General features: G+C 31.0%; 2 protein-coding genes across 2 annotated transcripts in view; both read left to right on the forward strand.

The window, feature by feature from the left end:
• Positions 1-422: 422 nt before the first annotated feature.
• Positions 423-14,860, forward strand: LOC141335448 (surfeit locus protein 4). The gene is made up of 6 exons (XM_073840919.1): positions 423-610; positions 6,037-6,223; positions 8,329-8,405; positions 8,508-8,551; positions 11,203-11,389; positions 14,009-14,860. Exons 1-6 carry the CDS (start codon positions 563-565, stop codon positions 14,273-14,275), a joined length of 810 nt encoding a protein of 269 aa, XP_073697020.1. The 5' UTR covers positions 423-562; the 3' UTR covers positions 14,276-14,860.
• Positions 14,861-16,183: 1,323 nt separating this feature from the next.
• ass1 (argininosuccinate synthase 1) overlaps positions 16,184-17,138 on the forward strand; it is a 46,714-nt gene continuing 45,759 nt past the window's right edge. Inside the window, exon 1 of the mRNA XM_073840914.1 lies at positions 16,184-16,285. The gene's annotated coding sequence lies outside the window, so the exon portion shown is untranslated. The remainder of the gene's footprint in view (positions 16,286-17,138) is intronic.

A 17,138-nucleotide genomic window follows, 5' to 3' on the forward strand; every position in this document is an offset into this window, starting at 1 on the left:
TTTATTGTAATCTATTTAATAAAAATAAAAATTTAATAAAAACAACAGTCATTGTGAAAATTATCACTAATAATACATACTATTTATTATTTATTATTATTGTAAATGTAATTTATTATAATTACAATTATAACTGTAATTTCTTTGTCTAAGTTTGATAATAAATAACATTATTAGTATTATTATTATTATATTAATGTTATATTGTGTGAAAAGTGTAATTATAAAATAATAATAATAATAATAATAATAATAATATGCTTGTTTGAATGAAGCTTGCATATCACACATATACAGTAACTTAAAACTAATATTTTGTTGAAAAAGATGATCTAACTGTTCTGTCGTGCGCGCGCACGGTTAAGCATACGTGGCTCGCGGGAGGCCGCTGTGCGCGCGCCCGTGGATAGGAGGTTTTTCGCAGCGGCGCACTGCATTGTGGGACGACGGCGGCGGAGGAGGCCTAGACAGGCAGCAGCAGTTGTGAGAGAGTGTTTCACACGCGTGTGTTTCTAGTTTTCCGTGACTGATATCAGTGCTATCCGGCGGAGATCGGTGAGTGATGGGGCAGGAGGATCTGATGAGCGCGGCGGAGGACGTGGCGGATCAGGTGCGCCAATCACACACTACACAACAGCTGCTAATGTGCCCTTAATAGTGTGCATCACATTCATATGCATATGCATGACTCATATTTCATTTTAGGCTTTGTTAAAGCTGTCTGTGCGTGTTGGTGTACAGTAGACACTCACATATGCTCGTAAAATAAGACTTTGCTCCGTGTTTTTAATGGGAACTTACATTATTCACGTTTGAAAATAAAATGCATGCTCATGCATTGAATAAAGAGACACATACTGGTTGCCAAATGATGCTAGAACATTTTTAAACAGGATTAAAACATGCAAACTCACATTAAATGCATATTTTTATACTTACTGTATGTATATAATGAGAGGCCTAACATGCTTTGAAAGTTTAATGTTATTCTCTTTAAACTCAGAAATCAGTTCAGCAGTGTCTTAACTTTCTTAAAGGACAGTCACTGCTGTTACTTCACATCTAAAGAAATTTGCAAAAGTGATTTTATGTCCATACTTACATTAAATGTAAGTGAAGTGTCTGCTTTTAGGTTTTCAAGTATGTTTTTGGAGAATAAAATGTCAAAACTTAGTTGGAATAATGTTACATTGTCATTCAGTGTAACACAATATTTGTATAATATGTATATAATATGTAAAAATTCAAACAATGCTTCTTCTGAATATGCCTGACAAGATTGTTACACTGACATTTTAGTGGGTGTCTTCTGTAAATTAGACGAAAAAATGTATGATATTTATTTTTTGCTCAGAAAAACCTAAACAAAAATGCAATGAAATTAAACAAAAACTTTTAAATATTTTTTTTGGAAAATCAACATCAATTTAAAGCAGTATTACACTTTTTGATTTTATGCTTAAACCTTTTTCGTCTTTGACCCAAATACATTTTTAAAAAGGATAAAACATGCAAACTCATTAAATGCCTATTTTCATACTTGCTGTATGTATTAAATAAGAGGCCTAACGTGCTTTGAAAGTTTAATATTATTCTTTTAGAACTAAGAAATCATTTCAGCAGTGTCTTAACTTTCTTAAAGGATAACTATTGCCAAAATGCAACCTGGGCTGTTTTTTTTTTTTTTTTACTGTAAACGAGACAAATTTATATCTAAAAGCATAATTACGACAAACGAGCCGTTTTTGAGATTGACCGTGATTTCGTTTTGTTGTCAATGGCTGGTGAATGGGAGTACTAGGGGCATAACTTTGAGAGCATCAAAATTGATATTTTTACGACACTAAGAAGGCTCGACACACCATCAAACTTTGCTCGAAGTATCGCCTGAGTCTCTACACATGAACTCCAGCATTGAGAACATTGTATTGTTTACACAGAGTTTACTAAAAAGAAAGGTTTTGAACAACTCACTTTCACTGTTTGGGTTTCCGCTCTTTCCAGTCAAGAAGTGTCCATCTCCGAATGCGAACGAATGGACTCCATAGGACGAAATATTAGGCTTATATGAGGCTCTTTTTACAACTAGAAGGTTAATATTGTTTTTCACTTGCGACAAAACAACGAATTAGCCGTGCATTTATATGGAAATATGCTTTAGGAGCTATCCATCCTCGCATTCGGAGATGGACACTTCTTGACTGGCAAGAGCGGAAACTCAAACAGTGAAAGTGAGTTGTTCAAAACCTATTGTTGTTCAAAACCTTCTTTTTAGTAAACTCTGTGTACACAAACAATGTTCTCAATGCTGGAGTTCATGTGTAGAGACCCAGGCGATACTTCCAGCAAAGTTTGATGGTGTGTCGAGTCTTCTTAGTGTTGTAAAAATATCGATTTTAATGCGCTCAAAGTTATGCCCCTAGTTCTCCCATTCACCGGCCATTGACCACAAAACGAAATCACGGTCAATCTCAAAAACAGCTCGTTTGTCGTAATTATGCTTTTAAATATAAGTTTGTCTCGTTTACAGTAAAAATGAACAGCCCAGGTTGCATTTTGGCAACAGTTATCGTTTAAAGGACAGTCACAGCTGTTACTTTACTGTAGTTTTACTTTATTAACTGTTTTCCTCACTCCTGTGCTCTGTAATCAGAGTATTGCATTGAATCAGGTTGAGTAATGCTTGCGGATGATTGCTCAACCTCACAGGCTTAGATAACACTTTCAAACACATGCACTGCCTTTGTTTCTTCTGTTTTCTTTTGCACTAGTATTAGTGCAGGGTTTTGTATTTTGCTTACTGTTGAAGTGTGTTTTGCACCGGTTTGGGATGTGTGTGAATGTAACTTAAAGCCTCTTGCAGATCTGCAGTCTAAATGTGGAAAAGTCAGTGAATGGCAGGAGTTCGGGTTACTGGGCGAAGCGAAATGCTGTATGAATGTGTATTACTGGTGCGGATAAACCTTAAACATGTATGAGCCTGGACCATTAAACCAGTCGTAAGAGTCAATTTTGTGAAATATAATTTGGAAGCTGAATTATTCAATTGTTAGGACAGGACAATATTTGGCTGAGATGCAACTATTTGGAAATCTGCAATCTGAAGATCAAATAAATCTAAATATTGAGAAAATCACTTTTAAAGTTGTCCAAATGAAGTTCTTAGCAATGCATATTACTAATCAAAAATTAGGTTTTGATATATTTATGGTGGGAAATGTACAAAATGTTTCATGGAACATGATCTTTATATCCTAATGATTTTTGGGGTAAAAGAAAAATCAATAATTTTGACCCATACAATGATTTCCTTACTTAGTATTTTTGTCTTGTTTTCTAGAATAAATATCTAAAAAAAATCTTTAATCAAGATGATTTTTTAAAAGTGACTTATTTTATTTTTTGAAAAATGTGACGTGAAAATGAAATCTTGAAATCATATTTATTCTTTTTTTATTCTTTTTGAAACAATTATATCACGTTTATTATAGGAAGCTAAAACCTTAAAAACTTGAAATGAAATTAAATATGTATTAAAAACTAATTGCCAAGACAGTATTTCACATTTTAATTTGGTTTACGCTGATCCTAAAATGGGACTAAAATAACTAAAATTAAAACTGATAGTTTTTTTTGTATTTCTAACATTTTATTTTATTTATTTATTTTCATTTTTGAATTTTTTTTAAAATTTAGCTTAAGTTGATCCTAAAATGGGACTAAAATAACTAAAATTAAAAGTGATATTTTTTTTGTATTTCTAACATTTTATTTTATTTGTTTATTTTCATTTTTGTAAAAAAATGTTTATCACATTTATTATAGAAAGCTAAAATCATAACTTGAAATTGGCAATATTTCACATTTTAATTTAGCTTAAGTTGATACTAAAATGGGACTAAAATTAAAAAAGATAGTTTTTTTTGTATTTCTAAGATTTTTTTTTTTTCATTTTTGTAAAAAAATGTTTATTATAGAAAGCTAAAACCATAAAAGCTTGAAATTGGCAATATTTGACATTTTAATTTATTTTAAGTTGATACTAAAATGGGACTAAAATAACTAAAATTAAAATTGATAAACTGTATAGACATAAAGTATTAAAAATGACAAAAGACACAACACGGTTACTAAAACTTTAAATTAAATGAAAATGAAAACAGATTTTTTGATTCAAATAATTGTATCCCAAGTAGCCCATGTTTTCCTAGTAAATATATTCAAGCCGCTGTTTTTGTGTTTGTGTCTTCTGTTGTTTATTAAGGCCAGCACATGAACTCTCATGGGGTTGTTAGTGTACTGAGCTCTGATTGGCCGTCAGGTCAGTCACATTTGCATATCTGCTCAGTGATTGGCTGCTGGCGAGAGCTGATGTGGTCTGTTTATATCTGCTGCTATTTTGGCCACTGACTGCAGTCCGTCATGAGCTCTAGTGAGGGTTTGACCTGCTCCCTTCACTCACAGAGCTACGGTTTCACAACAACAGACACCACTTCCTCCGCTGTTAAGATTAATAATACTGTTCTTTACAGATCTTGAAGCAAAATATATATAATTTCATTAGATGAGGTGTTATGATCTTAAAGCAAGCCATTTCAGAAATTATATCAGTAACTACGAAGTCTTTAAAATCTGTTTCATTTAAAAAAAAAACGTAACATTTATTTTAGATTTCAAGTTTTATTGCATATTTAAGCATAATATTTGAGAAATATAATATTTCAGAATATTTGAAAAATATTTAATTTCATGCGGGTCTTGAGCAGTGTTACAAGTAATGCAAGTTACATAATAATATTACTTTTTTAAAGTAAATAGTAAAGTAACGCATTACTTTTTAATCGACAAGAAAATATCTGAGTTGCTTTTCCCCCCATTTATTGATTAAAAGCTCTCCTGTCCTCATGTTGAGAGAAATTGTGAGTAAGATGTTGCTTTAGTTCTAGAATAAATGCATTAATTCATCTCACTCACTAAAAAAACAGATACAGTGTTCTTCAAAATGGATAAAAACTCTGAAATTCAATGCAAACCTGCAATAATTAAATATGTTCAATAATACAAATTTTAGTTTCTCACAATTGCGACTTTGTATCTTGCAATTCTTATATTTTTAATAAAGCCCAGATCTGAGGAGAAAATAAGACTGATATGTGTGAGTTTATATCACACAATTCTGACTTTATTTCTCCGAATTGCAAGTTTATATCTCACAATTTAGAGAAAAAAAAAAGTTGCAATAACCTTTTTTAAAAAAAATTTATTCAGTAGCGGAAATGGGCTTCCATAAGTATTAGTATTTAAACCGTATGCAATGATACATGTTTTTTTTATTGCTATAAAAGTTAAAAATAATAAATAATAATCAGTAAGCCTGACAGTAATCACTGTTGTGTAATCACAGATAAAGAAGCGATAGCCAACAATACATTGTATGGGTCAAAATGATCGATTTTTATTTTATGCCAAAAAGATCCATGTTGAGAGAAATTGTGAGTAAGATGTTACTTTAGTTCTAGAATAAATGAGAACATGCATTAATTCATCTCACTCACTAAAAAACAGATACAGTGTTCTTCAAAATGAATAAAAACAAATCTGCAATAAGTAAATATGTTCAATAATACAAATATCCTTTATGTATTTAATCCCATTTTATTAACTGATGTCTTTGATGCCAACTTTCGATGATCCAATTCATCCGTACTAATAAGCAGAAATGACTCAAGATAATCATTTGTTTTTCTTTTTTATTGCTGAAGAGTTGACATTTGTTCTTCTGCGGTCGACTGTACAGACGTCAATTTACTTTTCTCTCTTTGCTGTAAAAAGGCTTTTTTAAGGTCATTTGACAAAAAATAGAACTTTTTATATTAAAAACCAAAAGCAAGCCCTGCCCAGATTTAAAATGTAACGCATTACTTTCCAAAAAGCTAAACTAAGTAATGTAATTAGTTACTTATTTGAGGAGTAAGTCAGTATTGTAATGCATTACTTTTAAAAGTAACTTTCCCCAACGCTGTCTTGTGTTTGCAGTTCTTGCGGGTCACTAAGCAGTATCTGCCTCACGTCGCTCGCCTGTGTCTCATCAGCACGTTCCTGGAGGACGGCATCCGCATGTGGTTCCAGTGGAACGAGCAGAGAGACTACATCGAGGCCACATGGAGCTGCGGATACTTCCTCGCCACCTGCTTCGTGCTGCTCAACCTCATAGGACAGATCGGTGAGACACACACTCACTTATATATATATATATATATATATATATATATATACACACACACACACACACTGGCCTCATTTTTACCCTTGTGCTGGTTTTGTGTAAAAGTGGACTGGTCAGAAACTAAACAAGGACATTCATCTCACAAATGGTTTTCCTCATTTGGAGTGTTTGATTTTTCAGTTAATCCTAATAAACACTTATACAGGTTAGCATTGAACTTTGAATCTTAAACTTTGAAAGGTAGTGTGTATTGTTACAAAAGATTTCTATTTAAAAAATGCTGTTCTTTTAAACGTTTTATTCATCAAAGAATCCTGAAAATGTAGCACAGTATCCACAAAAATATTAAGCAGCAACTGTTTCCAACATTGATCATAAACCAGCATATTAGAATGATTTCTGAAGGGTCATGTGACACTGAAGACTGCAGTAATGATGCTGAAAAGGCAGCTTTGATCACAGAAATAAATTATGTTTAAAATATATTCAACTAGAAAACTGATATTTTCAATAGTAAAAATATTTTAGAATTTTACTGTTTTGCAGTACTTTGGATCAAATAAATGCAGGCCTGGTGAGAAGAAGAGAATTCTTAAAAAAAATATATAAAATTTTGACTGGTAGTGTATTTTCCAGAAAAAAGTTGCACATGAATTTAAGTTTGCAACAGGTAAAAGTTTGACTGTTCTGCGCTATATTTCTGTTCTGATCACACCAGTGTTAATTTAGGATCTTTGGATTATAGTTTTTTGTTAATATTTGAATTAGATTTTATTCTAGGTTTTAATTTTAGTCATTTTATGTGTGCTTTTGTCATTTTGTATTTTTTCATAGTCTGTATAGTGTTTTAATTTTGTAATATTTTTATTTTTTTATTTTTTTATTTAAGCATTTTAAGTTAAATTAAAGCTTACATTAAGATTACAAAAATGAGAGATGTTGTCCTGGCAACTAGCTGAAATACAAAATGTTAACTAATTTTTATTTCAAATAACTAAATTAAGTTTTAAACTATATAATGTACCTGTTATTTTCATTATAAAATGTATATCATATTAATTAATAATACAGATACAATTAGTAAAATAATTAGGTTGTTAGATGACAAAATGCATTTATATAAATTTGCATTTGCATCGTTGTGGAAGTTTACATTCAGAAAATAATGCAAATAAAACTGATATTCTACAAAACTGATATTCCCCTCACTTGTATATCAAATATACGGAAATTATCCTCATTATTAATAAATATTATATTAAGCCAAAACTAATTTAAAAGCAACTTATTGCATTGATCAAAAAATAAAATAAAGACTTTAAAAAAAAAAAAAATTTTGGAACTGTGGCAATGAAGTTAAGTATAATTAAGTAATTTTGTTACAGCTTATGCAAAAATGATTTATTTGCAAAAAGTGAATATTATATGGGTGCCTTTAAGACACACAAAATAATAAAAAAATTTGTATATTATAAAAATGTAATTTCTGCTAGAGCTGTAGTGCAATTGTGCATAAAAAGGCAAGAAATGGCAACATAAATCCTTTATATAAACAGTATCTCCACAGAACGTTATATATCTGTTAAAATGTGTGACGCAAATGACACTGTGGTAAAAAAAAATGGACAGAATTATGAAATACACTGCCGCTCAAAAGTTTTTTGATAGTTTTATTTATTTGATCAAAAATATGTAAAAAAAAAAAAAAAATGTAATAAACATTTAAACAAATTTAAACTCACAAGATAAAACATTTCTGTCCAAACGCACAGGGCAATACTTTCTAAATCTCCAACTTATTGCTTTTATGAAAAAATAAAATAAAGACCAAAAAAGACTGATGTTGAGTGAAAATTTGCTGGAAAATCATGTGAGCAGCTCACAAAACATTTTAAAACTGACATATGGTTTAATCTGATTTATAGTAAATGGATATATGTCAGGTTATTAATGCTAAAATATGTGTGTGTTTGTGCTTTGCATACTTGATGTTAAGTGCATCATATAAATTGCTTTGGAAGTCAGAGCACATTTCAGATGATAAATCTGCAAGATTTCTACTGCGGTAAATATGGTAACTGTACTGATGTTCTCGTCCGCAGGTGGATGTGTGCTGATCCTCAGTAGAAACTTGGTTCAGTATGCTTGCTTCGGGTTGTTTGGCATTATTGCACTACAGGTGAGTGAACAGCATGTGTGTGTCTGTGGTTCTGTGTTTATAGTCTGTAGTTTGTGTTTGAAACATGCCGCATGTGTTCATCAGTGCATCTCTGTGTTTCAGACAGTCGCCTACAGTATTCTGTGGGATCTCAAGTTTCTCATGAGGTGAGTTCTGCTCATAAATGTCACGTTCACACTGGAGTTGAATGCGGTGTCACTCCTGTTTCCAGTGCTTGATTGGGTTCTGTTTAGTTAAGTATCATTGAGTACAATTTTTTTTTTGTAAAAGTGCTTTGTCTTTTTTTTAATTATTTCTTATCTTTACTTTTTTCTTTTTTAGTTTTAGTTATTTAAGAACTTCAAAATTAAACTCAACAGATGATCTTTTCACATCAGTGTTATTTTCGTATTATTGAGATACTGTTATAATTTTTAGGAATGCACCGGATGTTCGGCAACTGAAATTATTTGGCTGAAAATAGCAAAAAAAGCTAAAAGAATAAGCGAAAAGACTGAATAAATTATACCGAACAATGACCAAACTGAGGTAGCATTGGATTCTGTAATATGTTCTAATGTTTTAAAAGAAGTCTCTTCTGCTCAGCAAGGCTGCATTTATTTGTTTCATTAAAAACACATGCCTGATTCAAGAAGGGGCTCTTTAAAAAAGCCAAAGAATATTATTTTACTAACTTATTATTTTTAAGTTATTGTGCTTTGTTGGTAATGTCTACTAGAATGTCACAAATGTTAAATTGTTGTTTTGTGATTGATTTTTATTCTTTAAAAAATGAGACAAAACTGTAAAAAGCACATTTTGGCTATTTAATTTATGCAATGGTGAAAAATAAATTGGCAAAATACATGGGGAAAAACACGAAAAACCTTGTTTTGGTAATTGGTCCAGTGTTTCAATTTTCATTTTGGTGCATCCCTAATATTTTTAGTTACTGTTTTATTTCTGTTTTCTGTTTTAATTTTAAATAAAGCATTAGTTTTTTAAAATATGTCTTTAGTTTTTATTCATTTATATTGATTAGTTTTAGTTTTATTTGTTTTGAAACTTCAAAGTAAACGAAACGAAAATGAGAAATGTTGCCTTTTAGTATTTTAAAAAGTATTTTACTTTTTTATTAGGGACCAAGCACCTTATTCTTCTTCCACTCTTGAGTCTAAGGCAGCTTATAGAACCGCTTGCAGGAAAGTTGTGAAATTTGGCACACTGATAGAGAACAGTCTCAACATTGACCATAGCAAGTTTGGAGTCTCTAAGTCAAACTCTCTAGCGCCACCACTCGTCTAAAATTTCACTCATTTCATGCTAATAACTTTTGAAACGTAAGGTCTAGAAGCAAAAATACTTGGCCTATGTCGAGTAGAATGAACTCAAAATGTAAAAATCGTAAGGTTTAGTTTTTTTTTGCAATTTTTAATAGTTTGTGCAAACTACTTTTCGAACTCGTCTTAGCTGTTTGTCTGATTTTCACCAAAATTGGCTTAGATCGTCTTCAGACCATGCTGGCAAAAAGTTATGGAATTCAAGTTGATTAGTTGAACCGTTCTGCTATGAATATTGATATTGGTCAAAAGTGATAACCAATTATATCACGTTGCTAGTGGTTGTTTTTATAGATTTTCACCCACTTAAATCATCTTCAATTGCTCATTGCTTCAGTTGCTCTGACGCTTGCTGCCTTGCTTGCCTAGTGCTTGGCCCCATAGTTGTTGCTTGCAACTATATTTATTTTATTCCTTGGCTCACGCCAAGTCGAATGGACAATTTTCACCAAAATTGGCTCGGATCATCTTTAGACCATGCTGGCTATTTGTAGAATAATCAGGTTGTGACGACCACCTTGACGTAAATGCATTTTATATAATTGTGTGGTGTGTTTAGGACCAAACTAAATGACTGATGCAAAAACAGTTTGCAAATTATAACAAAAAATGACTGTTAATTCCCAATATTTCAGTGGCTGCTAATATCATTTTGGTCAAAAATAACTGACACCAAAATGACTGTTTTTCTTGTTTTTAGTGCAGAAGCACTGCTGTTGTTATAAAAACAGTGCTGTAATGTTTAAATTGTTGTTTTGTAATGATTCTTTGAAAAACAAGACAAAACTGTTAAAAGCACATTTTGGCTCATTTATGCAATGGTGAAAAAAAAAAAAGCAAATGCATGGGTAAAAACGTGTTTGGTAATCTGCCTTTGGCCTTCGGCCCAGTGTTTCAATTTGTAGCATTTTATATAATAGTGTGGAGTGTTCAGGAACAAACTGAATAACAAACATGCAAAAATTTACTGTTAATTCCCAGCATTTTAGTGGCTGCTAATATAGTTTTGGTCAGAAATAACTGACACCAAAATGTTTGTTTTTCTTGTTTTTTGTTGTTGTTTTTATTGCAGAAACACTGCTATTGTTATAATAAGAGTGCTGTAATAGGGGTTTTCCACAGTTTGTTGCATATTTCTACTGGAAGTCATCAGATCGTCATCAAAACACACAAATGCATGCATGAGACTCTACATAAACAAAAACAGCAATCAGATGCATCTTTCATAAATCCCGGAGGCAACCCTGCCCTGCAAATTTAGCATGTTTCCCTGATCTAACATGCCTGAATCAAATCATTAGCTCATTAGTAAAGACCACAAGAGCTGTCTAATGAAGGAGCCCATAGGACAGGTTTGAAAACGCCTGAATGCACAGCCAAAATCTAACCACATCCCATGTGCAAAGTTGCACAAACTCAGAAAAGATAGAATGATGAATGCATTGATTTGTATTGAGTTCACTGTGTGTTTTCTGCAGGAATCTGGCTCTGGGTGGAGGACTGCTGCTGCTGTTGGCCGAGTCTCGCTCTGAAGGGAAGAGCATGTTTGCCGGAGTGCCGTCGATGGGCGAGAGTTCTCCGAAGCAGTACATGCAGCTGGGCGGCCGCGTGTTGCTGGTGCTCATGTTCATGACGCTGCTGCACTTCGACTCCAGCTTCTTCTCCGTGAGTCTGTTTTACTGTTTTAGCACACTGTAGGTCAAATCTGACACAGTCTGGCACATTCAAATAATCCAGAAATGTGTGATATTGAAGCCACGGGACTATACTCAGTGGTGGAAATGGCCAAAAGTCACTGGGAGGACTCTAGCTTGGGATGTGTGGGTGGTTAATAATAGTCATTTTAGATGTCATTTCAATTGTATTTAATTATATTACCCTTTATAATCTATAATAAGATTCAATTTATTTCATATTTTCTCCAAACCTTCTTGGATATTAAGACAGGCACCTGCGGTTATGGCCAGATAAAAAAAATTGTTGTTGTAGGCCTATGTTCTGTGCTCCTACTAAAAAAAAAAAAAAAGAACTTAGGAGCACCTGATCACAGGACTGAAATGACAGAAATTAACCTTCCCACTATAATTTTTTTTCTTACATTTGTAATGCAATTTTTCTTACTTTATTAAATTTATGTCATCTTTTGTGACAATAAAAATTTTGATTTGTTAATTTATTAAGGGGAGAATTCAGGCAAAAATGCTGTTTTTTTTTTTTTTTTTTCCTTCATGCACCTGTCAAATTTGAGATTTTGGGCTTTTTTCAAACTAGTGGAAAGAAAACATCCATAAGACACTGTTAAGTGTTTCTTTTATAGCACTTTATCTAGTTGTGTCACTAGATTTCAATTATAATACCTATTTTAATTTTTTTCAAAATGAGTTGTTTCTCGTGCTCTGAGCCATAAATCTTCACTTCAGTAGCACTTACACACACCAAACTTGACATTTTTATTCCTCTCTATATTCGGATGGTTTTTACAGAGTTTTTTTCACCTTGTGTTCATTTGCTGATTTCAATTCATAAGTATAATTAAAAATTTGCTGTCATTTCAACTTTTTTTTTTTTTCCAGTAAATTTCAAATGTATTAAAACTGACTTAAAAAATCAAATCGAATTTCATATAGCCTTAAAATTGTTAATTGTTAACATTTTTTATAAGCTAAAGTTTTTTCGATAGGTTTTTCTTTTTTGTGATGCATTTTATTTTTCCAGGATTCACAGCTGGCTAAAAAGTTCAAAAGAGTTCTTTCTATTTGAAAGAGAAATCTTTTGTAACAATAAAAATGTTATTTGTTACAATAATGTCACTTTTGATCAGTTTAATGCGTCTTTGATGAATGAAAGTATCAATTTGTTTTTCAAATAGTAAATTGTTAATTAAGTAATTAAGTTGAAATTGATTGAATTTTTTTGGCAATCTAAAATAATATAAAACATTTGCTGTCATTTAAACTTTTTTCCAGTACATTTTAAATGTATTAAAACGGACTTAAAAAAACGAGTAGAATTTCATATAACCTAAAAAAATGAATTTTAAAAATTGTAAAAAAAAAAAAAATTATGAGCTAAAGTAATATAAAATATGTTGCCATGACTTGATATTTTATTTTATTTTTTTAACATTAGGCTTTCCTTTTTCTTTTTTGTGATTCATTTTACTTTTTCAGGTTTCATAGATGGTTAAAAGGTTTAAAAGAACAGCATCTGTTTGAAATAGAAATCTTTTGTAACAATATAAATATCATTACAGTCACGTTTAATGTGTCCTTGATAGATGAAATTATCAATTTCTTTTTTACTTGCGTAAATTGTTGCAAAATTATATTTACAGTACATGCTAATTACTATAAATTGTTTAATATTTTCAGTATCATTCTACACTATCATTCAACTTAATAAAAGTTAATTAAAATATTATATTATATTATATTATATCTGCATTTTTAGTCATGAGTATGTTACTCGTTAAAACCATTTGAGGAAAGTGTTATTTCTAGACCTGGAAAAATCATGTTAATTAATAATAAAAAAAAGTTACAAAAACTCTGTGCACTGTTAAAACCTATTTCAACTTCATTTGCTGGCTTTAATTTTATTTTTTATAATTTTAATCAAATTTACTGTATTTTAATTTTTAATTGACTGGGAATTTTTTTTTTTTTTTCAGTAAATTGTTACATTTGAATATACATTTAAAAATATCACCTAAAAGTTGAAATTGATTTAATTTCTTTGACCATCTAAAATTATATAAAACATTATAAATAATTTGAAATAACTTTTATTTTTACATTATTATTATTTTTTTACAGCATGTGCATGGTTAATAATCTAATCTGCTAAATGCAACTCATAATGCATAAAGATGTGAAGATGTTCCAAACTCTGTGCACTGTTAAAACCTATTTCAACTTCATTTGCTGGCTTTAATTTTTAAGCATAATCAAATTTACTGTAATTTAATTTTTAATTGACTGGGATTTTTTTTTTTTTTTCCAGTAAATTGTTAAATTTGAATATACATTTAAAAATATCAACTAAAAAAAATGAAGTTGAAATTGATTTAATTTCTTTGGCCATCTAAAATTATATAAAACATTTATAAATAATTTGAAATAACTTTTATTTTTACATTATTATTATTTTTTTACAGCATGTGCATGGTTAATAATCTAATCTGCTAAATGCAACTCATAATGCATAAAGATGTTCCAAACATGAACATCTCTTGCTGCTGTTGTCTTTCTTGTAAGTGAAATCTAAGTGTTTCCTGTCCGTCAGATCCTGCAGAACATGGTGGGAACGGCTCTCATCGTCCTGGTGGCCGTGGGCTTCAAGACTAAACTGGCCGCTTTGACGCTGGTGGTGTGGCTCCTGGCCATCAACGTCTACTTCAACGCCTTCTGGACGGTGCCTGCGTACAAACCCATGCACGACTTCCTCAAATACGACTTCTTCCAGACCACGTCGGTCGTCGGAGGACTTCTGCTGGTGGTGGCGCTGGGTCCGGGCGGCGTGTCCATGGACGAGAAGAAGAAGGAGTGGTGAGCAGACGTTCGGAAACAACCCTGGACGCCAGAACTCACTCGTTTGCTCTCAGAGCGACTCTATTTCGTCCACTTCCTCTTGCGTTGTTAAATCCTGGAGTTTTATTTACTGTGTTTTCCTGCGTTGCAGCAATTAAGGAAATGCCAAGTCATTTCAAGCCCGTTTCTCATGGTTAGTGTTTATAATGAAACTGTGTTTATGGAGAACTGTGACCGATAGAAATGTGTGAAATGGATCGTGAACGTGACGGACGCATCACATCTTCATCTTTCTGGACTCTTGATCGTGTTCGTGGCTGAATCTCATGGGATGATGCATAAGGCGTAAGACGTCCGTGTCGTGCGTCCGATGGCTCGTGTGAACTCTGTACTGTAGCGTCTCGGGCTCTCGCTCCAGTCGGTCGTTGGACGGGACGTTCGTCAGATTCTGTTGTTTTACAATCGACGCCGGACGAACGGGACGGGAGCTCCTGTTCCTCAAGTGTTTTCTGTTGATTCGATAAGAGAAAGAAGTTTATATTGTATTTTTGACTTTCAGTTTCAGATCATGGCGGAAAAATAAAGCAAAACCAACAAATGATCGAAATGTGTTTGTTGTGTTCTGATTGACTGATTTTTACATGCATCCATAAATGCAGTAAATTGCACATTTTAATTGCAATAAATAGGTAAAATTGGTTTAATTTTTTGAGCTAAAGTAATTAATTAAAAAAAGTTGCCATGACTTTTTTTTATTTTTTTTTTACATTAAGTTTTTCTTTTTTTATTAAATGGCGTCTGCATTTTTAGTAATGAATATGTTGGTAAAACTATTTAGAGTAAGCTTAAATTTTAAAGTGTCATTTCTAGACCTGGAAAAATCATAAAAGTTAATACAAATAATAAAACTCAGTGCACTGTAACAAAAAAAAAATATATATATATATTTAAGTGAAACCATTTAAGAAAGCTTTTTCTTTAATTTTTTTCTTCTTTTCATTGTTATTTTAGTATCATTGAGATTTTTGTTAATATTTTGAATTAGGTTTTTTCATATCAAATTTAAAATTGTAGTAATTTTGTTGTTTTTATCTGCAAAAATCATATAAATTAATAAAAATACAATGACAATCTAAATGTATATTTTTACATTATTATTATTTTTTAAAGCATGTGCATATTTAATAATGAATGTCAAGCTCTGGAATATATTATCTAGTAAAACCATTTAATAAAGCTTTTCTTGTTTTGCTGTTTTTATTTATTTATTTTTATTCGTTTTTGTTCCTTTTAAATGTGTATAGTTTTTAATTATTTAATTTAATAGAAATACATTACATTTTTTAAATATTTTAGTTTATTTAAATAATGACAATGTTTTTTTAAATGGTTTAAATAACTGTAATAACCCTGATTCTTATATACATAAAATTTACCTTTTCTTTTTAGTTAATTGGACTGTTTTGATCATTTATTTAGTTTTTAAAAATTATTTATCATTATTTTTATGATATAATTATTTATACATTTTTATTTAATTATATTTTATTTATGAACATTAGTATACTGAACAAATAAGCTTTCTGTTGATATATGGGTTGTTAGAATAGGACATCTGAAGATGGATTTTTTTTTTTTTTTTTTTTTTACATTATTATTATTTATTTATTATTAATGCACACACCAGAATATTAACAACTCTAACATTTACAGGCTTTTTTTGTACTCTGGCAACAATTTTCCAGCATTTCCATTCTGGGTAATATACAACTGTTGCATTTCTGCATCTGATTGGCTGAACGCGTGCTAGAGAGCGTCAACTTATTTTAATAAACAGCAGCATCTGATTGGCCAGGTAGACGCACCGCTGTTGATCGAGATCTGATTGGCTCGTGTGTTGGAGGGGGCGGGGCAGCGAGCATGTGAGTGACAGCAGACGGCACGGACGCAGCAAGAAGCGGTCAAACTGGATTTGGATTCAGAGCTGGACGCGTTTGATCCGAAATTCATTTTGATTTCCTGGTGTGCTTAGGTGAGTTCCCTGCTTTAATGTCTTTAATGTGTCTTATGTGTTTAAACATTCGTGTGAATATGAATCTGACATGATTTATATAGTGAATGTTTACATCAACAGGTTGTTGTTCATGTGGACAGTGATTTAAAAATGAGATTTTACTGCTTTTACTATTACTTTTACTTTTTTTTTTTACTTTTTACTTTTACTATTTTACTATTTCTGCAAATAACATCTTATTTATATGAATTTAGAAGTTTACAGTTAGAGTTGAATAAACTGTATTGTTAAACAGGCTCAATCATTTATTAATAATCAGCTTCTGTGTTATATACTCATTTATTGACACTTCAAATGAAATAAAACAACATGCCCTCAGAATCATATTATTCTTTTTTCAATATTATTTTTTCAATATTATTTTTTATTATATAATATATATAACTATTTTTTGCAACATTATATATATATATATATACTAGTTGAAATAAGATTTTTCTTTTAAAAGTTTTGATATATATATAATAAAATAATAAAAAATAGTAAATAAATAAAACTAACTAATAAAATAACAAAAATATATACTTTATACCTTTTTGCCACACATTTTAAAGGATTCTATTAATCTATTTCACATTAATTTCAACAATTTCTTTTTAATTCAAGTTAATTAAATATTAAAACAAATATTATAACAAAATGTTTTGTTTTCTTTAAAATGTGTGGCAAAAAGTATATAAAACCTGCATATGTGTCCCTGTACCACAAGAATTTTTCGAATTTGAAATTTCTACATCGTCTGACATTTGAATAAATAAACTTTCCATTGATGTATAGTTTGTTAGAATAGAACAAGATTAGAAAATCTAGA

Source organism: Garra rufa, chromosome 5 (genome assembly GCF_049309525.1).
Source record: "Garra rufa chromosome 5, GarRuf1.0, whole genome shotgun sequence".
Taxonomy (NCBI): domain Eukaryota; kingdom Metazoa; phylum Chordata; class Actinopteri; order Cypriniformes; family Cyprinidae; genus Garra; species Garra rufa.